Source organism: Arachis stenosperma, chromosome 5, assembly GCF_014773155.1.
Source record: "Arachis stenosperma cultivar V10309 chromosome 5, arast.V10309.gnm1.PFL2, whole genome shotgun sequence".
Taxonomy (NCBI): domain Eukaryota; kingdom Viridiplantae; phylum Streptophyta; class Magnoliopsida; order Fabales; family Fabaceae; genus Arachis; species Arachis stenosperma.
In genome coordinates this window covers 115,311,547-115,333,903 of record NC_080381.1, presented here as the reverse complement: position 1 = coordinate 115,333,903, position 22,357 = coordinate 115,311,547, and the positions used below count along the sequence as shown (strand labels likewise).

At 38.9% G+C, this 22,357-nt stretch overlaps 2 protein-coding genes and 2 non-coding genes across 4 annotated transcripts; 3 read left to right on the top strand and 1 right to left on the bottom strand.

Annotated features, from left to right (window-relative positions):
* Positions 1-621: 621 nt before the first annotated feature.
* Positions 622-729, top strand: LOC130984291 (small nucleolar RNA R71). Its single transcript, XR_009088234.1, has one exon. It is a non-coding gene; the product is annotated as a small nucleolar RNA R71 (small nucleolar RNA).
* Positions 730-5,808: 5,079 nt separating this feature from the next.
* On the bottom strand, positions 5,809-5,916 carry LOC130983711 (small nucleolar RNA R71). The gene has a single exon (XR_009087689.1). It is a non-coding gene; the product is annotated as a small nucleolar RNA R71 (small nucleolar RNA).
* Positions 5,917-11,701: 5,785 nt separating this feature from the next.
* On the top strand, positions 11,702-12,610 carry LOC130981153 (uncharacterized). Its single transcript, XM_057904774.1, has one exon. The coding sequence runs from the start codon at positions 11,702-11,704 to the stop codon at positions 12,608-12,610; it is 909 nt and encodes a 302-aa protein (XP_057760757.1).
* A 3,510-nt stretch (positions 12,611-16,120) lies between these two features.
* LOC130981152 (uncharacterized) lies at positions 16,121-19,687 on the top strand. Its single transcript, XM_057904772.1, has 5 exons — positions 16,121-16,234; positions 16,326-16,754; positions 16,856-17,083; positions 19,361-19,456; positions 19,607-19,687. The coding sequence occupies exons 1-5, from the start codon at positions 16,121-16,123 to the stop codon at positions 19,685-19,687; spliced, it is 948 nt and encodes a 315-aa protein (XP_057760755.1).
* Positions 19,688-22,357: the final 2,670 nt, after the last annotated feature.

Here is a 22,357-nt window from a genome sequence, read left to right as displayed (position 1 = left end):
TGAAACTTTGAGTGGTCTTTATTAGATCAGAGACCATTGTGCTAAGTCAGAAGTATTCTGCTTAGAACTATCTGTCTGTTGCTGAGAAGATGATGGAAAAGGCTTGCCATTGCTAAACCTGTTTCTTCCACCATTATTGTTATTGAAACCTTGTTGAGGTCTCTCTTGATTCTTCCATGAGAGATTTGGGTGATTTCTCCATGAAGAATTATAGGTGTTTCCATAGGGTTCTCCTAGGTAATTCACCTCTTCCATGGAAGGGTTCTCAGGATCATAAGCTTCTTCCTCAGATGAAGCATCCTTAGTACTGTTTGGTGCATTTTGCATTCCAGACAGACTTTGAGAGATCAAATTGACTTGTTGAGTCAATATCTTGTTCTGAGCCAATATGGCATTCAGAGTGTCAATCTCAAGAACTCCTTTCTTCTGACTAGTCCCATTGTTCACAGGATTTCTTTCAGAAGTGTACATGAATTGGTTATTTGCAACCATTTCAATTAGCTCTTGAGCCTCTGCAGGCGTCTTCTTCAGATGAAGAGATCCTCCAGCAGAGCTATCCAAAGACATCTTGGATAGTTCAGAGAGACCATCATAGAAAATACCTATGATGCTCCATTCAGAAAGCATGTCTGAGGGACATCTTCTGATTAATTGTTTGTATCTTTCCCAAGCTTCATAGAGGGATTCTCCATCCTTCTGTCTGAAGGTTTGGACTTCCACTCTAAGCTTACTCCATCTTTGTGGTGGAAAGAACTTTGCCAAGAAGGCATTGACTAGCTTTTCCCAAGAGTCCAGGCTTTCTTTAGGTTGAGAATCCAACCATATTCTAGCTCTGTCTCTTACAGCAAAAGGGAATAGCATCAGTCTGTAGACCTCAGGGTTAACCCCATTAGTCTTGACTGTGTCACAGATTTGCAAGAATTCAGCTAAGAACTGATGAGGATCTTCCATTGAAGTCCATGGAACTTGCAATTCTGTTGCATTAGAGAAACTAATTGAGGTTTAAGCTCAAAGTTGTTTGCTCCAATGGCAGGGATAGAGATGCTTCTCCCATAGAAATCAGGAGTAGGTGCAGTGAAGTCACCCAGCACCTTCCTTGCATTGTTGGCATTGTTGTTGTTTTCGGCTGCCATGTGTTCTTCTTCCTTGAAGAATTCGGTCAGGTCCTCTAGAGAGAGTTGTGCTTTAGCTTCTCTTAGCTTTCTCTTCAAGGTCCTTTCAGGTTCAGGGTCAGCTTCAACAAGAATGCCTTTGTCTCTGCTCCTGCTCATATGAAAGAGAAGGGAAAAAGAAAATGTGGAATCCTCTATGTCACAGTATAGAGATTCCTTGAAATGTCAGAGGAAAAGAGAAATAGAAAGAAGAAGGAGAAGAGGAATTCTAACTTTAATTAGATAAGGTTCGAATTGTGCATTTAGAAGGAGTGGTACTCCATAAATAGAAGGATGTGGGAAGGAGGGAAGAGAATTTTCGAAAATTCAATTTAAAAGATTTTGAAAACATTTTGAAAATTTGATTGATAATTTTCGAAAATTAAAAGTGAAAAAGAAATCAAGTGATTTTTGAAAAAGATTTTGAAATTAGAAATTAAAAAGATTTGATTGAAAACTATTTTGAAAAAGATGTGGTTAAAAAGATTTAATTGAAAAGTTATGGTTTTAAAAAGATGTGATTGAGAAGATATTATTTGAAAACAATTTTAAAAGATATGATTTGAAGACAATTTGAAAAGATATGATTTTAAAAATTAATGACTTGCCTAACAAGAAAAGATATGATTGAAACATAAAACCGTTCTTAATAGAAAAGGCAAAAAATGTTCAATCAAATCATTAATTGTTAGTAAGTATCTTTGAAAAAGGAAAGAAATTAATTTTGAAAACATTTGATTGAAAAGATATGATTTGAAAAAGATTTGGTTTTGAAAAACTTTGAAAACTTGAAAAAAATTGATTTTGAAAACAGAATCTTCCCCCTAGCACCATCCTGGCGTTAAACGCCCAGAATGGTATACATTCTGGTGTTTAACGCCCAAAATGCTACCTTTTTGGGCGTTAAACGCCCAACCAGGTACCCTGGCTGGCGTTTAAACGCCAGTCTGCCTTCTTCACTGGGCATTTTTGAATGCTCAGCTTTTTTCTGTATAATTCCTCTGCAGTATGTTCTGAATCTTCAATTCTTTGTATCATTGACTTGAAAGACACAAATTAAAAATATTTTTGGATTTTTAATAATCAAAATGCAAAAGGAATCAATTAACAATGCATGCAAGACACCAAACTTAGCAGTTTGTATACTACTGACATTAACAATATGAGGATGCATATGAGACACACAAAATGCTTCAAGTCAATAGAATTCAAAGATTAGAACACAAAAATCATCAAGAATTACTTGAGGATCCTTAAGACACATGAATGAATGCATGCAATTGACACCAAACTTAAGATGAGACACTAGACTTAAGCAGGAAATATCAAATATTTTTGGTTTTTATGATTTTGTAAATTTTTTTGTGTTTTTCGAAAATTAAGTGGGAAAAGGTATCAAAATTCTTGATGAGAATTCCAGGAATCAGTGCAATGCTAGTCTAAGACTCCGGTCCAGGAATTAGACATGGCTTCACAGCCAGCCAAGCCTTCAAGGAAAGCTACGGTCCAAAACACTAGACATGGCCAAAGGCCAGCCAAGCCTTAGCAGATCACTGCTCCAAGAGCAAAATTGATGAGAATCAACAAGCTCTTGTGGTGATAAGTTGAAACCTCGGTCCAATCAGATTAGACATGGCTTCTCAGCCAGCCAGATTTCAACAAATCATCATGAAACTCTAGAATTCATCTTCAAGAAGTTCGAAAAAAATAAATACCTAATCTAAGCAACAAGATGAACCGTCAGTTGTCCAAACTAGAACAATCCCAGGCATTGTTACCAAAAGCTTGCTCAAAACTTGAACAATCCCCGGCAACGGCGCCAAAAACTTGGTGCGCGAAATTGTGAACAATACTTTTCACAACTCCCATAATCCCTGGTCATGAACTCCAAAAACTTGGTGGTTCAATTCCATGGCATTACACAACTTCGCACAACTAACCAGCAAGTGCACTGGGTCGTCCAAGTAATACCTTACGTGAGTAAGGGTCGATCCCACGAGATTGTTAGCATTGAAGCAAGCTATGGTCATCTTGTAAATCTTAGTCAGGCAAACTCAAATGTATATGATGATGAACGAAAATAACATAGAAGATAAAGATAGTGATACTTATGTATATCATTGGTGTAAGAGCTTCAGACAAGTGTATGAAGATGCCTTCCCTTCCGTCTCTCTGCTTTCCTAATGGCTTCATCCAATCCTTTCTTACTCCTTTCCATGGCAAGCTCGTATAAGGTTCACTGTTGTCAGCAGCTACCTCCCATCCGCGCAGTGAAAGCTAATGCACACACTCTGTCACAGTGCTGCCAATCACCGGTTTGGTTCCCTCCCCTACCGGAATAGAATCACTCTTTTGCGTCTGTCACTAACGCCCAGTAGGTTACAGGTTTGAAGCACGTCACAGTCATTCAATCATTGAATCCTACTCAGAATACCACAGACAAGGTTAGACCTTCCGGATTCTCTTGAATGCTGCCATCAGGTCCTGCCTATACCACAAAGATTCTGACCTCACGGAATGGTTGGCTCGTTTGTCAGGCGAGCACTCGGTTGTCAGGCGATCAACCATGCATCGTGCAATCAGGAATCCAAGAGATATTCACTAAGCCTCAGATGCTTGTAGAACAAGAGTGGTTGTCAGTCACCTTGTTCATGGGTGAGAATGGTGATGGGCGTCAATCATCACCTTCATCATGTTGAAGAACAAGTGATATCTTGGATAAAGAACAAGCGGAATTGAATGGAAGAACAATAGTAATTGCATTAATACTCGAGGTACAGCAGAGCTCCACACCTTAATCTATGGTGTGTAGAAACTCCACCGTTGAAAATACATAAGAACAAGGTCTAGGCATGGCCGAATGGCCAGCCTCCCAAAGGTCTAAGATAGCATAAAACAAAGATAGCGACCAAAAGTCCTTCTTGATCAAAGGATCTAAAAATAATCCAAAGATGAAAATACAATAGTAAAAGGTCCTACTTATAGAAAACTAGTACATAGATGAGTAAATGACATAAAAATCCACTTCCGGGCCCACTTGGTGTGTGCTTGGGCTGAGCAATGAAGCTTTTTCGTGTAGAGACTCTCCTTGGAGTTAAACGCCAGCTTTAGTGCCAGTTTGGGCGTTTAACTCCCAATCAGGTGCCAGTTCCGGCGTTTAACGCTGGAATTTCTTGAGGTGACTTTGAACGCCGGTTTGGGCCATCAAATCTTGGGCAAAGTATAGACTATTATATATTGCTGGAAAGCCCAGGATGTCTACTTTCCAACGCCGTTGAGAGCGCGCCAATTGGGCTTTTGTAGCTCCAGAAAATTCACTTCGAGTGCAGGGAGGTCAGAATCCAACAGCATCTGCAGTCCTTTTGAGTCTCTGGATCAGATTTTTGCTCAGGTCCCTCAATTTCAGCCAGAAAATACCTGAAATCACAGAAAAACACACAAACTCATAGTAAAGTCCAGAAAAGTGAAATCTAATTAAAAACTAATAAAAATATACTAAAAACTAACTAGATCATACTAAAAATATACTAAAAACAATGCCAAAAAGTGTATAAATTATCCGCTCATCACTAACAATTAATGATTTGATTGAACATCTCAAGTTTGTTGCCTTTTCTGTTGAGAAAGGTTTAATGTTTTGAATCATATCTTTTCTTGTTAGGCAAGTCATTAATTTTTAAAATCAAGTCTTTTTAAATTGTTTTCAAAATCATATCTTTTCAATCATATCATTTTAAAACCATAACTTTTCAATCATATCTTTTTAATCACATCTTTTTCAAAATGGTTTTCAAATCATATCTTTTTGATTTCTAATTTCAAAATCTTTTTCAAAAATTACTTGATTTCTTCTCCACTCTTGATTTTCGAAAATTAATTAATTTTTTTTTTAAAAAAATGTTTTCAAAATATTTCACTTGATTTTCGAAAATTTCTTCCTCTCTTCCCACATCCTTCTATTTATGGAGTACCACTCCTTCTCAATGCACAATTCGAACTCTATCTAATTAAGTTCGAATTCTTCTACCTCTTCTTTCTATTTTTCTGTTCCTCTGACACCTCAAGGGATCTCTATTCTGTGACATAGAGGATTCTATATTTTCTTGTTCTCTTCTCTTTTATATAAGCAGGAACAAAGACAAAGGCATTCTTGTTGAAGCTGACCCTGAACCTGAAAGAACCTTGAAGCGAAAGCTAAGAGAAGCTAAGGCACAATTCTCTGTAGAGGACCTAACCGAATTCTTCAAAGAAGAAGAACACATGGCAGCCGAAAACAACAACAATGCAAGGAAGGTGCTGGGTGACTTTACTGCACCTACTCCCGACTTCTATGGGAGAAGCATCTCTATCCCTGCCATTGGAGCAAACAACTTTGAGCTTAAGCCTCAATTAGTTTCTCTAATGCAACAGAATTGCAAGTTCCATGGACTTCCATTGGAAGATCCTCATCAGTTCTTAGCTGAATTCTTGCAAATCTGTGACACTGTCAAGACTAATGGGGTTGACCCTGAGGTCTACAGACTTATGCTATTCCCTTTTGCTGTAAGAGACAGAGCTAGGACATGGTTGGACTCACAACCTAAAGAAAGCCTGGACTCTTGGGAAAAGCTAGTCAATGCCTTCTTGGCAAAGTTCTTTCCACCTCAAAAAATTGAGTAAGCTTAGAGTGGAAGTCCAAACCTTCAGACAGAAGGAAGGAGAATCCCTCTATGAAGCTTGGGAAAGATACAAACAATTAATCAGAAAATGTCCTTCTGACATGCTTTCTGAATGGAGCATCATTGGTATTTTCTATGATGGTCTCTCTGAACTATCCAAGATGTCTTTGGATAGCTCTGCTGGAGGATCTCTTCATCTGAAGAAGACGCCTACAGAAGCTCAAGAGCTAATTGAAATGGTTGCAAATAACCAATTCATGTACACTTCTGAAAGGAATCCTGTGAACAATGGGACAAGTCAGAAGAAAGGAGTTCTTGAGATTGATACTCTGAATGCCATTTTGGCTCAGAACAAGATATTGACTCAACAAGTCAATTTGATTTCTCAAAGTCTGTCTGGAATGCAAAATGCACCAAGCAGTACTAAGGATGCTTCATCTAAAGAAGAAGCTTATGATCCTGAGAACCCTTCAATGGAAGAGGTGAATTACCTAGGAGAACCCTATGGAAACACCTATAATTCTTCATGGAGAAATCACCCAAATTTCTCATGGAAGAATCAAGAGAGACCTCAACAAGGTTTCAACAACAATAATGGTGGAAGAAACAGGTTTAGCAATGGCAAGCCTTTTCTATCATCTTCTCAGCAACAGACAGAGAATTCTAAGCAGAACCCCTCTGACTTAGCAACCATGGTCTCTGATCTAATCAAAACCACTCAAAGTTTCATGACTGAAACAAGATCCTCCATTAGAAATTTGGAGGCACAAGTGGGACAGCTGAGCAAGAAAGTTACTGAACTCCCTCCAAGTACTCTCCCAAGCAATACAGAAGAAAACCCAAAAGGAGAGTGCAAGGCCATAAGCATGGCCGAATTTGGAGAGGAAGGAGAGGAAGTGAATGCCACTGAGGAAGACCTCAGTGGGCGTGCACTGACCTCCACTGAGTTCCCCAATGAGGAACCATGGGAATCTGAGGCTCAAAATGAGACCATAGAGATTCCATTGGACTTACTTCTGCCTTTCATGAGCTCTGATGAGTATTCCTCCTCTGAAGAGGATGAGTATGTCACTGAAGAGCAAGTTGCTAAATACCTTGGAGCAATCATGAAGCTAAATGACAAGTTATTTGGAAATGAGACTTGGGAGGATGAACCTCATTTGCTCACCAAAGAGCTGGATGACTTGTCTAGGCAGAAATTGCCTCAAAAGAGACAAGATCCTGGGAAGTTTTCAATACCTTGTACCATAGGCACCATGACCTTCAAGAAGGCTCTGTGTGACTTAGGGTCAAGTGTAAACCTCATGCCTCTCTCTGTAATGGAGAAGCTAAGGATCTTTGAGGTGCAAGCTGCAAGAATCTCATTAGAGATGGCAGACAACTCAAGAAAACAAGCTCATGGACTTGTAGAGGATGTTTTGGTGAAGATTGAAGACCATTACATCCCTGCTGATTTCATAGTCCTAGAGACTGGGAAGTGCATGGATGAAACCATCATCCTTGGCAGACCCTTCCTAGCCACAGCAAAGGCTGTGATTGCTGTTGATGGAGGTGAACTGATCATTCAAGTGAATGAAGAATCCTTTGTGTTTAAGGCTCAAGGATATCCCTCTGTCACCATGGAGAGGAAGCATGAAGAGCTTCTCTCAAATCAGAGTCAAACAGAGCCCCCACAGTCAAACTCTAAGTTTGGTGTTGGGAGGCCACAACCAAACTCTAAGTTTGGTGTTGGGAGGTTCCAACATTGCTCTGAGTATCTGTGAGGCTCCATGAGAGCCCTCTGTCAAGCTACTGACATTAAAGAAGCGCTTGTTGGGAGGCAACCCAATGATTATATCTTATCTATTTTCCTTTGTTATATTATGTTTTTTGTAGGTTGATGATCATAAAAAGTCACAAAATCAAGTGAAAAAGCAAAAATAGAATGAAAAACAGGAAGAAAAATAGCACACCCTGGAGGAGGAACTTACTGGCGTTTAAACGCCAGTAAGGCTAGCAGTTGGGCGTTTAACGCCCAGTCTGGCACCATTCTGGGCGTTTAACGCCAGAAAGGGGCACCAGACTGGCGTTAAACGCCAGAAAAGGGCAAGAACCTGGCGTTAAACGCCAGGAATGGGCACCAGCCCGGCGTTTAACGCCAGAAATGGCTCAAAACGAGATTTTGAATGCCATTTGGTGCAGGGATGATTTTTCCTTGACACCTCAGGATCTGTGGACCCCACAGGATCCCCACCAACCCACCACTCTCTCTCTTCTTCTTCACCCATTCACCAATCACCTCAATACCTCTTCTCCAAAAACCATTCACCTACCAAATCCCATCTTTCTCTTCACCACTCACATCCATCCTTCATAAACCCTTCTTCACCCCTTCATTTTCACACAACCAAAACACCACTTCTCCCCCTCTTTGGCCGAACACAAAGCCATTCCCTTCTTCCTCATTTTCTTCTTCTTCTACTCTCTTCTTTCTTCTTTTGCTCGAGGACGAGCAAACCTTTTAAGTTTGGTGTGGTAAAAGCATTGCTTTTTGTTTTTCCATAACCATTTATGGCATCCAAGGCCGGAGAAACCTCTAGAAAGAGGAAAGGGAAGGCAAAAGCTTCCACCTCCGAGTCATGGGAGATGGAGAGATTCATCTCAAGGGTGCATCAAGACCACTTCTATGAAGTTGTGGCCATGAAGAAGGGTCAACTTTGATCAAAGGTTAGACCAAGTCCTCACTGACATTTGTGAAGAGGGCGCCCAATGGAAGAGAGATTCAAGAGGGAAGCCGATTCAATTAAGAAGGCATGACCTCAAGCCCGTGGCTAGAGGATGGTTGGAGTTTATTCAACGCTCAATCATTCCCACTAGCAACCGGTCTGAAGTTACTCTAGACCGGGCCATCATGATCCATAGCATCATGATTGGAGAAGAAGTGGAAGTTCATGAGGTTATAGCCCAAAAACTCTATAAGGTGGCGGATAAGTCCTCTACCTTAGCAAGGTTAGCCTTTCCTCATCTCATTTGTCACCTCTGTTATTCAGTTGGAGTTGACATAGAGGGAGACGTCCTTATTGATGAGGACAAGCCCATCACTAAGAAAAGGATGGAGCAAACAAGAGACCCCTCTCATCATGAGATCCCTGAGATGCCTCAAGGGATGCACTTTCCTCCACAAGACTATTGGGAGCAACTGAACACCTCCCTAGGAGAATTGAGTTCCAACATGGGACAACTAAGGGTGGAGCATCAAGAACACTCCACCATCCTCCATGAAATTAGAGAAGATCAAAGAATCATGAGAGAGGAGCAACAAAGACAAGGAAGAGACATTGAGGAGCTCAAGCACTCCATAAGACCTTCAAGAGGAAGAACAAGCCGCCATCACTAAGGTGGACCCGTTCTTTAATCTCCTTGTTCTTTTTTTTCTTGTTTTTCGAATTTTAGTGCTTATGTTTATCTATGTTTGTGTCTTATGATCATTAGTGTCTTAGTGTCTATGCTTTAAAGTTATGAATGTCCTATGAATCCATCACCTTTCTTATGTTCTTAATTGAAAAAGAAAAGAATTGCATGAATTTTGAATTTTATAACAGTTTAATTAGTTTGATGTGGTGGCAACACTTTTGTTTTCTGAATGTATGCTTAAACAGTGCATATGTCTTTTGAATTTGTGGTTCATGAATGTTGGCTCTTGAAAGAATGATGAAAAAGGAGACATGTTACTGAGGATCTGAAAAATCATAAAAATGATTCTTGAAGCAAGAAAAAGCAGTGAATACAAAAAAAAAAAGAGAGAGAAAAACGAAAAAAATAGGGAGAAAAGAAAACGAAAAAAAACGAAAAAGAAAGAGAAAAAGAAAAAAATAAAGTTGTGATCCAAGGCAATAAGAGTGTGCTTAAGAACCCTGGACACCTCTAATTGGGGACTTTAGCAAAGCTGAGTCACAATCTGAAAAGGTTCACCCAATTATGTGTCTGTGGCATGTATGTATCCGGTGGTAATACTGGAAGACAGAGTGCTTTGGGCCACGGCCAAGACTCAATAAATAACTGTGTTCAAGAATCATCATACTTAACTAGGAGAATCAATGACACTATCTGGACTCTGAGTTCCTAAAGAAGCCAATCATTCTGAATTTCAAAGGATAGAGTGAGATGCCAAAACTGTTCAGAGGCAAAAAGCTAAAAGCCCCGCTCATCTAATTAATTCTGATCTTCATAGATGTTTTTGGAATTCATTGCATATTCTCTTCTTTTTTATCTTATTTGATTTTCAGTTGCTTGGGGACAAGCAACAATTTAAGTTTGGTGTTGTGATGAGCGGATAATTTGTACGCTTTTTGGCATTGTTTTTAGTATGTTTTTAGTAGTTTGAGTTGAGTTTTTAGTATATTTTTATTAGTTTTTAGTTAAAATTTACTTTTCTGGACTTTACTATGAGTTTGTGTGTTTTTCTGTGATTTCAGGTATTTTCTGGCTGAAATTGAGGGATCTGAGCAAAAATCTTATCCAGAGACTGAAAAGGACTGCAGATGCTGTTGGATTCTGACCTCCCTGCACTCGAAGTGGATTTTCTGGAGCTACAGAAGCCCAATTGGCGCGCTCTCAACGGCGTTGGAAAGTAGACATCCTGAGCTTTCCAGCAATATATGATAGTCCATACTTTGCTCAAGATTTGATGGCCCAAACCGGCGTTCAAAGTCACCCTCAGAATTCCCAGCGTTAAACGCCGGAACTGGCACCTAAATGGGAGTTAAACGCCCAAACTGGCATAAAAGCTGGCGTTTAACTCCAAGAAGAGTCTCTACACGAAAATGCTTCATTGCTCAGCCCAAGCACACACCAAGTGGGCCCGGAAGTGGATTTTTATGTCATTTACTCATCTTTGTACACCTTAGGCTACTAGTTTCCTATAAGTAGGACCTTTCACTATTGTATTTTCATCATCTTGACATCTGGAGATCTTTGAATCTTTTGATCACTGGGAGGCTGGCCTCACGGCCATGCCTAGACCTTGTTCTTATGTATTTTCAACGGTGGAGTTTCTACACACCATAGATTAAGGTGTGGAGCTCTGCTGTACCTCGAGTATTAATGCAATTACTATTGTTCTTCTATTCAATTCCGCTTGTTCTTTGTCCAAGATATCACTTGTTCTTCAACTTGATGAATGTGATGATCCGTGACACTCATCACCATTCTCACTCATGAACAAAGTGACTGACAACCACTCTTGTTCTACAAGCATACGAGGCTCTAGTTTTTATCTCTTGGATTCTTTAACCGGAATCTTCGTGGTATAGGCGAGAACTGATGGCGGCATTCAAGAGAATCCGGAAGGTCTAACCTTGTCTGTGGTATTCTGAGTAGGATTCAATGATTGAATGACTGTGACGTGCTTCAAACTCCTAGCAGGCGGGGCGTTAGTGACAGACGCAAAAGAATCGCTGGATTCTATTCCGGCCTGACCGAGAACCGACAGATGATTAGCCATATGCTGTGACAGAGCATAGGAACATTTTCACTGAGAGGATGGGAGGTAGCCACTGACAACGGTGAAACCCTTGCATAAGCTTGCCATGGAAAGGAGTAAGAAGGATTGGATGAAGACAGTAGGAAAGCAAAGAGACGGAAGGGAAGGCATCTTCATACGCTTATCTGAAGCTCTCACCAATGATATACATAAGTATCTCTATCTTTATCTTTATGTTTTATTCATCATCTATACCCATTTGAGTCTGCCTGACTAAGATTTACAAGGTGACCATAGCTTGCTTCATACCAACAATCTCCGTGGGATCGACCCTTACTCACGTAAGGTATTACTTGGACGACCCAGTGCACTTGCTGGTTAGTTGTGCAAAGTTGTGTAGTGATCACAATTTCGCGCACCACCCATACAACATGGATACTAGAAGGAAACCCTCAACCATGGCAATCGAATGTTTGGAAATGTTCCATGGAATCGATCGAACTGCATTCAGGATGCTGACGCAAGTCCTTCACCGTGAAGTTAAACAGTCCCTGATGGTCATGGCATTTCTACTGTCACTGGAGACAATGGGACTGAATGGTATTGTGCAAACAGCCATAAAAAAAGAAGGCTGGTTTATGAACAGTCTTGCCGATGAATGTGTCATCTGTTTGCAATGCCTAGTATCTCATGAGTTCTCTGGGTTTGTGGAGAAGTCCAGAAAACTCGAAACCCTCAGACACGTGCTGAAAACTGAGCTCACGTTATATCAGGTTCATAGGATGAGATCCGTCCTCCTAACTCTAATTCCCAATACCCTATCAACCATTTGCACTAGAATTATGGGCGACATAACGATGGATGCGATGTGGTTGGAGTACCAGAGGACTCCTAAAGAACTACTGGGTTTCAACACACATGACCAGTGCATATCGGTTGCACCAGAGGCATTGAGTAGACATAACAATGGCCGAGGATTGCATATGCAACAAGGAGGAAGGCAAACTGATCAAGATAAGGGAAAGCAGAAGTACGTCTGCAAGGAGCTGGATGACGCGGAACGTCCAAAGACACTGACCGTATGCTTCGGTCGAGAGTCCATGCCCACTGCAGAGGGCATTGCTGAGTTTTTCTGCAACATGTTTGGTCATGTGGTTCAAAGGGTGACAGTCATGCCTCGGAGGGACAAAGACTCGGGTGATTTTGCTTTCGTTCTTTTCAACGATGCATCAATCCCGCGCATTATCATGGGGGACAAAAATGTCGTTCATCATACCATACAAGGCATGAAATGTTGGATCAGATGGTGGACAGGAACACATTATCGCTGTGTGAATTAGTCAAACAATATACGATAAAGGTTAGTGTCTTTTTTTTCAAAATAATCTAGTTCCAACAGAATCTTTACTTGTTAAGGGAGACGAAATATACGTTGTAGGCTCATTTTTAATATCCAAGTTAGATTATCTTTCCATGTTACTTGATTCTGTTGATAGAATCTTGATCAATCCGGTTCCTTATTCGGCTGTGGTCATGAAGTTTTAATTGGAAATAACAAACCCTACGACCATTGATTAAGTAAATGTCATTTGGAGTCATTCACCATCTACCTCCCAAACACAAGATATTATTATGTTGGTCATTTTAAATTCGGACCGGTGTATGTGGCAGACAATTTGTGTATAAGTTTTAATTTTATTCGTGGGCACTAAAGCTGTTGTTAGGAAAAAAAATCTTTCTCAAACGTGAAGGATTATACACTATGACCAAAAATTCTAAATGACATTTAAGTGGGCCAGTGACAATGTACTTGTTTTGGAAATCTAGTACGTTTCTTTTTTTTCTTAACTTTTTTCAAAACCCAAAATCGGGAGAATGCTCCAACTAAAGAATAACAAAGTTAAGAAATCAAATAAACCCAGCATTCTTGAGGGAATACAATATTGTGACAATGATTTTGTTATGGCCACAAACAAATCTTAAACAAGAAGAATAGTTAAACCTATATTTTCATGGTAAAACTGATTGTTTAACATGTTAAGGGGAAATTTTATTCATCTGTAATGCTTACCATAATCCATTGTTTTCCAAAATACTAATGTTATCATATATGATACGTGCGAAAAGTATCATTTGCATTCAGTAGCATTGTATTTGCATGCAGTAGCAGTCAGTATCTGGTCGATACACTGCTGATAAACAAACGTAGTCGCAATAAAATAGAAAGCAACATATGCACCATAAATACAAACCATAATATATCACAACTGATCACCAAATGTCAAACACATTACATCACATACAAAATAACACATTTAGGATAACATTTTGATTAATTACACTACACAGGAAAGTTTATAGGTCTGCATAAATCTGTTAATTTGACCCCTGGTTGACAGACGATTCTTGAAAGGACTGGGGTCGCTGTCGCTTACTAGGACCTGCCTCAGCCCCCTCACCATGTTGCCTCTTGTTTACACTGTAGTTGAGTAAAAAAATTTAAGCATAAAACATGAAAACGTGAGAAATTAGACCAGAAAATAATGATCCATTGTTACTCACCCTGACTGTTGAGTATCGAAATATTGCTGTTGTTGGATCCGGCGGTGATTCCTAAGGAACATCTCGGTCTGGTAGACTCTAAGTTGGGTTTCTTTGTTGAAGTAAGCCCCGCACACCGAAGCTAAGCGTTGAACAATATATTCAGGCAAAACCTTCGTCGCATACAGTTCATCAACAACACACGGAGGTTCATCTTTCCGGTTAATGTCCCGGACGAGCATGTAGAATACTCCCCAACCGACGTACCTAAGCTCCACACTCAGCAAAGAGCTTCGTCTGTACATGCGCCGTATCCTCCCTAAATCAGCTCCCTTTATCCAGAACCTGTTACCTTCTTGCTTGGGTGTGATGTGGAGGCAATTGTCTTGAGTGTCAACCAAATAAAGATCAGTGGTACTGTACCACTTGAAGAGATTCACAATATTAGGTGGGAATTCAACATCATCCTGTGCCGGAACAAGACAAAACCATGGCAACTTAGTTTTCCAAACGTTTTTTAACAGAATCATAACAACAAAAGAAGGCAAAATTGTGGATATACGTACATCTGTTGCAAAGAGCCCAAACACGTAGAACTGGTTGTACGATTGTTGAATGTTCCTTAATGCATTAACATACCTAAACCAACATGTAGAAACAAAAACGAATAAAACAGAGTGGCCCGAAACCATTAAAGAAGGGAGTAGCCAAACATTTTGTGACTCTTTATTTAATTAAGGTGCTCCATTTTATTCTTTACAGATACGGCTGCTGTCAAACGAAGTGGTAAAAATGGAAGAAGATGGTTACCGGAATCCAGACTCCATTATTGATTAATTACTTCAACGATGGCTGTGGTTGAAGGGAGGGAGATGCCAAGGAAGTTTTCAGACGAACAATAGTTGATTAATGAACGTAACTTTTTTTCTTCTTCAGATGTTTTGCTATGTGACTATGTTAGTTGAGAATTTATTAATCCTTTTAATGTAAAATTAATCCAAACGTCGAATCAGTGGTAGAGGGTACTTAATATTAGCCAACTCTGTGTTATCCGAAATTTTGGAAAACGTAAAATAAACTTTAATTCATTGATTATCAAAATGTTTTGGAAATGTGTCGTTTATAAATGTGCAAAGATTTTTTTTAGTTTTATGTAGTTAATAATTTTCATTGAAGAATGTAAATATAAACAATAATAGTTATCAAATAGATAGTCACAGGCATTTTAAAAAAGAAAAAAAAGATACCCAATAATCAGATTATTTAAAAAATTGAATTTAATTTTAAAAATTTTAAAACGTTTGTTTCGAGTTTCTAGCGGTTTTAATTTAATCTAGCATTAATTTCGATAGTAACAATTGTTGAAGAATTTAAATTTCAAAGGAAATAGTAGTAGTTACTGTTAAACCGACTTATTAAATTAATTATTTTACGTAAATCTTAAAATGTGTTCCAACAAATTTGCATAAATTAATGCGGTAAATAGCAATCAATTAATAATTTCATTTTCCTAGGATTTCTTTTTTTTTTTTGAAGTTAAATTAAATTTTATTTAGTATTTCGTTGAAAACGAACTTCGAAGGAGAGGGATTTACGGGGAGTTATTGGGATAGAACAGAATATTTGTTGGAGATTATCAAAAACCACAAAGTTTTAGTAGCTAAATTACTAACTAAATTTTTTTTGTAAAAACGCCGCGTTTTTAACCCCTCATTTTTTTACTTTATATTTTCTTTTGATTCACAAGCATGTAACATAAGTATCCTTCAGTAATCACTATTCACCTTCCATCTTCCTTCACAAAACACTCCTCATAGCAACCCGAACCTAACACACAATTTGCTGCTGAAGGCATCGACTCCAACAGCTTCGTCTCCGAGAAAATGTCAAACAAGGTGAAACTCTATCCTAACTCTTTTCCTGATAGTGATCGGTTGTTAATCATCATCTGCATGTAGTGTCAATGTAATAAAAATGTAATCTTTGTAAAATCAAAATAAGACGGTTAAGCATTTTTTAAATGAATGGGTGACTGATTTGGGTTTCTGATTTGTTCGTCTGAAAAGGATTTTATGCTTTTAGGTTTGATTAAGTTTGTTCTATTAAAGATTCAATAGATCACGACAGTAAACCATTTCAACAAAATATAGTTGCACTGTTTGTGGAAAAATTGAACCACTTTGTTTCCAATTCCAAAAACATGCATGTGTGTTGATTTTAAATCAGAAGATTCGACTGTATGGATTTTTTTAAATGAACTCTGACTTTGTTCCTTTTTGAACTTGGCAACTCTGTGACACTTGCCATAGATGACGTCTTCGAAGGACAAGGGTAAGAGAGTCCAAGCGATGGATGACGGTACGACACAAAGCTACAAGTTGAGGTTTCTGAAGCCAGTAATAAGGCCTTCAATGTTCAAACTGGTAATTAACATCCGTTTCCTTAACACCTCTTAATTTAAAAGTTTTTGCAATGCTATAGATGTTTTGACAGAAGTTTACCTATTTTTAACAGTCATTACCTATAACTCCCGATGAGCTACCAAACCGTACCCCCTACCTGGACCTAGTTGTGCCTGACGGAAGGAATAACCCCTGTCGGTGCTTCTGGACGCAACTCCAAAGTGGCAAAATTGCATTGACTCGAGGCTGGGAGGAGTTTTATCAGATGTACAAAATCAATCTGGACTCCATGCTATATTTCACACACAAAGGAAACTCCACTTTCCAAGTCCGGATTTTTGATTTTGGTGGCATTGAGAATTCATACCAAGTCCGTGATCCTGAAGAACCACCATATGTAAGGACTGGTAATTATGAAATTGCAAAGTGTATCAACATCCCTCCTTCAGCCAGTGCTAGAGCGGTTGCCGCAAAGGTCAAAAGCAAGTGGCCTTTTTTTGTGATGGACCTAACTGCTCGCATGATGTCGTCGCGATTGTTGGTAAGTGTTAAGTTGTTGCAACATTTTGGTTGAAATGTTGTTTTACTGAAGTAAGCATTAAATTAGCTAATACTCACTGAAATTTCTTGTGTTATAATCAGCCGAACGTCCCTCATCTCAGTCACTTCACTGGTCAGAGGCACCCTATCATCCTCACACATGGCCACATACAGGTCGAAGCTACATATACAAGGTACAGTGGAAAAAGGGATGGTAGCTTCGATGTTATTTCTGGAGGATGGGAGAACTTTGCTTCATTGTGCAACTTCAAGCCAGGTGGTGTGGGGGTCTTCGAGGTGATATCAAAGGAGCCAGTGACGATCATCCAGGTTCGATGCAAATAGGATGCATAAGGATGAGTGACTGAAGGCGCTTAGCCCCTGTGTTTGACCTCTTTGTCATATTATATCATGCTAAGACCTTTCCTGTAGGTTTAGAAAGTATTATATGTTTCTTGTTTGTTGCACAATTATATTGACTTTTTTTCGTTGTTATTAAGTTGAAAACAACTTTTGGTAGTAACTAAAACAGAATCGCATTCGCAAATGTTATATTTTTCTGCTCGTTTTTTTAATTGACTTTTCCATTTTAACTTGATTGGACAAAAAATAGTTTTCCAAGTACAAATGGCAGAGTTGCCTTAATTTTTTTATTTTGAAGTATAGCCAGAATAAATTCATTACTTTGCTGGCCTTTACAAAAAATTAAAAAAAAATCTGGCCCAATAGCCGAGGAAGACAACAAAACCTCGTATTTTTGTATGTGAAACTCTCTTTATATCTTGGGTTTTAAATTGAGAATTTAAAGGGGTTTTTTTTTAAAAAATTGGTCTAGTTTGACCTCAAAATGTTAGAGAAAAAAAAGTAAATCGAGAAACATGAAAACACCAGTAATGTTTGAATGAAGCCGTATGTGACCAGTTTTTTTTTTTTAACTTGGTTTAATGAAAAATGTTTTTCTTTTTGATACATGAACAGAATAGTAAAAACTTAATTCGGCCCAATCAATGAGTAAAATAGCCCAACTGTAGTTTATATTAATCACTCAAGGGTGGGTAATTTATTGTGGTTGGGCTTGGATCTCAGCTGGGCCACTGGTCTAGCGTGGAGTGTCTGCCTTTTTTTTTTATTATTTTCCAGGTCCAGCGCATAGATAAGAAGAGGTGGATCTGGAAGAGAAGAACGAGAACCACAAATTGCCGATCCTAATGAGATAAGACTTTATCCACATCCAATATCACTCTATCCAACACCAAGCGAGGGTTCTACAAATGGGCAGATTGTCTTCAACCCCATTAACGCTCGTTCGGTTGAGGTTTTCCCTAATTCCACAAATCGTCACAATTAGCGGTAGTATCGTGGATGCCATGTATCGTCTCACAGGATGGGTTGTTTCTCGGTAAATCAAAGTGGCTCTTTCGTCGATACGATGGTAAGTTCTTCTCGATTTAGGTTGTGTATTTGGACATGATTTTATTGGAACATGGTTGTTAATGTATATAATTGATTTGATGAATGACTTATTGAGTGTTTTATACCTGATGTGTCTGTCTGGGATTTCATATTGTGTTCGGGAAGTAGTGTTCTTTCCAAGTGTTGCTGGGTGGACTTTTGTGATCCAAGATGCACGTTGGTCGATGAAATTGACAGCCATGGGGTTGCCGTCGCCGTTCGGATGCCGGAAACTGCAGTCACATGTGAAGCCACTCAATAACCGAACCCAAAGCAGCCAACAAATCTGACTATGAAGGTAAGACAATGGCGTGATGGTTGTAATGTGAATAAAATTTTCAGGGTTACTTGGTTAGGCTCTTTTAACACAATATTGTCGGAGATACCAGCGGGTGACGGGAAAAAGTTTTGACTGAGAAAAAATATAGATGCTCGTGTCTGTTTGAATGAAAGTTGGTATGGAGTTGTTGGTTTCTTAGCGCTAAGGCACGGGTATTTTGTTGTTTTTTTGTGTACTGGTAAATCCATGATGAATTCCTTATGACCCTACTGAGTGAATAGATGATTGAATTTTCGAAGTTGATCCGTTTCCATCACGAGCACCGGATGTGGGAAATGATTTTCCGTGTCACTTCGTGCTGGTCGTTATGAAAACATTTCAAACTTGACTATTCAAACTTTGCATCAGTCAAAGTGGATCACAGTTAATTCATATACGGATTTAGCATGTACTTGAAAACCACAAAATATCCATGTTTTAGTCCTAAGAACTCAGGAAGTGCATACCAACCTTCATTTAACCAAACACTATCATCTACATTCCTCCGTCTGACTTTCATTCCGTCACCAGTTGGTAACTCCGACAAAATTGGAGTTGATACTCCTTCCCACTTAGCCGAACAAGAAACGTCTTCTGTAGTCGGCTTGACACACTAAATTAAATTTCGACAACATGTCATCGGCTACAGACCTCGATAATACGTAGCAGAACTCCGTCTATGTTTAACGAACAGTTGTACTTACGACCACAGTACCTTTTCCACATACTTATGCACGGAAGAAAAAAGCAAAATATTAACTAACGATATCTCATCTCAATGCACGACGAGGATGCGCAAAGGGAACAGATGACCTTGTTTCTCCCCAAGGGTTCAGGAAGATGGTGAAAATGAGAAGTACCATTCCCAAACCAACTTAGGCACTTGTGCTGCGGCACCGATTCATTTTCCCACGGAAGAAATCCGTCTAGAGGTAAAAAAATGCTTCTTATTGTAATTTAGAGTACAAGTGTCTCGGATGGTGTTTGGGTGCATGCAGTAGAGCTATTAAAATAATCTGACTAATGTATGGTTGGTCCATGTGATGTATTTCTTTGAATTTATATACTTATATTTAACATAGGCTGTTGTTGTGTATGTAGGTGGAACACTGGGAAAGGAAATTGATGAAGAACCTAGAACCCAAAGGCTAAAGGGTAACTAGCAGTTTCGTGGATCCTTTTTTTTAGGTTTACTGAATTAATTGATTTTTTTGATTCATCTAATGTGTATAGTTGTCGTGATGAGTTTTCTTAATATCAGGTCATAATAGTCAACAATGTTACGGATGCTGGATGACTACATTCTGGAAATATTCAAGCTCTCAATGCTAGGAAGGAAAACCCTGCCTGTCAAAGTAAAGTCATGCCGTAGTCAAGTAGCTGAGAACATAGAAAGATTCGTTATTGTACAACTTAAAGGAAATGTCCGCAGTGTTTCAAACATTTATTGTTTCTAGTGTTAAATTCAGTCAGTATGTAAGACTCTAACAACCTCAAAATGTTATTGAACCTAACAATCGAAACTATGATATGAGCGAATAAAAATGTGTTTCTGTTTACGAATTCTCTGCTTCATATATACCTATATATATTTCAAACTGCTTTCATACGCAGTGTGCCATTTTCCCTTAAATAAAATTTTCAATGAATACAGGAAATCCATAATAACAAAGTAGATTCACAACCTCAACGTTACAAAAGAGATTCGTAACCACCTAAGAACAATTCAACATTGGAGACTATGATGAGCGGATAATTTATACGCTTTTTGGCATTGTTTTTAGTATGTTTTTAGTATCTTTTAGTTAGTTTTTATTATATTTTTATTAGTTTTTAGTTAAAATTCACTTTTCTGGACTTTACTATGAGTTTGTGTGTTTTTCTGTGATTTCAGGTATTTTCTGACTGAAATTGAAGGTTCTGAGCAAAAATCTGATCCAGAGACTAAAAAGGACTGCAGATGCTGTTGGATTCTGACCTCCCTGCACTCGAAGTGGATTTTCTTGAGCTACAGAAGCCCAATTGGCGCGCTCTCAACGGCATTGGAAAGTAGACATCCTGGGCTTTCCAGCAATATATGATAGTCCATACTTTGCCCAAGATTTGATGGCCCAAACCGGCGTAGCAAATCAGCATCAGAAATTCCAGCGTTAAACGCCGGAACTGGCATAAAAGTTGGAGTTAAACGCCCAAACTGGCATGAAAGCTGGCGTTTAACTCCAGAAAACGTCTCTACACATAAAAGCTTCAATGCTCAGCCCAAGCACACACCAAGTGGGCCCGGAAGTGGATTTTTCTGTCATTTACTCATTTCTGTAAACCTTAGGATACTAGTTTACTATTTATAGGATCTTTTGACATTGTAATCGAGACCTGAGGACCTCATAACACTTTTTACACGTTTCTTGTACCTTCCACAGCATGAGTCTCTAAACCCCATGGTTGAGGGTGAGGAGCTCTACTGTGTCTTGATGGATTAATGCAATTACTACTGTTTCTTATTCAATCATGCTTGTTTCCATTCTAAGATATCACTTGCTCTTAACCCGGATGAATGTGATGACCTGTGACACTCATCTTCATTCTCAACTATGAACATGTGCTTGACAACCACCTCTGTTCTATCTTAGATTAAGTAGATGTCTCTTGGATTCTTTAATCGGAATCTTCGTGGTATAAGCTAGAACTGATGGCAGCATTCAAGAGAGTCTGGAAGGTCTAAACCTTGTCTGTGGTATTCTGAGTAGGACTCAATGATTGAATGACTGTGACGTGCTTCAAACTCCGAAAGGCGGGGCGTTAGTGACAGACGCAAAAGAATCACTGGATTCTATTCCGGCCGGACCGAGAACCGACAGATGATTAGCCTATGCTGTGACAGAGCATCAGGGACGTATTTTCACTGAGAGGATGGGAGGTAGCCACTGACAACGGTGAAACCCTACATACAGCTTGCCATGGAAGGAGCCTTGCGTGTTTGATGAAGATGACAGTAGGAAAGCAGAGATTCGGAAGATGGAGCATCTCCAAAGCCTCAGCCTATTCTCCACTACTGCAGAACAAGTACCTTTTTCATGTTCTTTTGCTTTTTTACAATCAATCCTGATAATTTCTGATATCCTGACTAAGATTTACAAGGTAACCATAGCTTGCTTCAAGCCGACAATCTCCGTGGGATCGACCCTTGCTCACGCAAGGTATTACTTGGACGACCCAGTGCACTTGCTGGTTAGTTGTGCGGGATTGCAAAAGTGTTATTGCGATTTCGTGCACCAAGTTTTTGGCGCCGTTGCCGGGGATTGTTCGAGTTTGGACAACTAACGGCTTATCTTGTTGCTTAGATTAGGACTGTTTGTTTTAGTTGGTTTAGAGTCTTTTAGTTGAGTCTAGTCTCATATTTTAAGTTTGGTGTCCATTGCATGCCTTTGTTTTTCTTCTGGTTTTTCGAAATTGCATGTTCTTAGTTCCTTTTTTATTCATAAAAATTCTAAGTTTGGTGTCCTCTTTGTGTTTTTCCTTTAAAATTTTCGAAAATTAGTGTTTGACTTTCTAAAAATTTTAAGTTTGGTGTCTTTTTGTTGTTTTTCTCTTTCCTCTTTTCAAAAATCAAATCTTTTTCATAAAAATTTTCAATCATATCTTTTTAATTGCTATTTTCAAAATCTTTTTAATTAACTGATTGATTTGGTTCTCAATTTGCTTTGATCTTATTTTCTTTTTGATTTTCGAATTTATTTTTTTATTTCCTTTTGTTTTATTTTAATTTTTCGTTTAAAATTCAAAAAAAAAAAAACAAAACAAAACAAAAATTTATCTCTTTGCAATCATTCTCA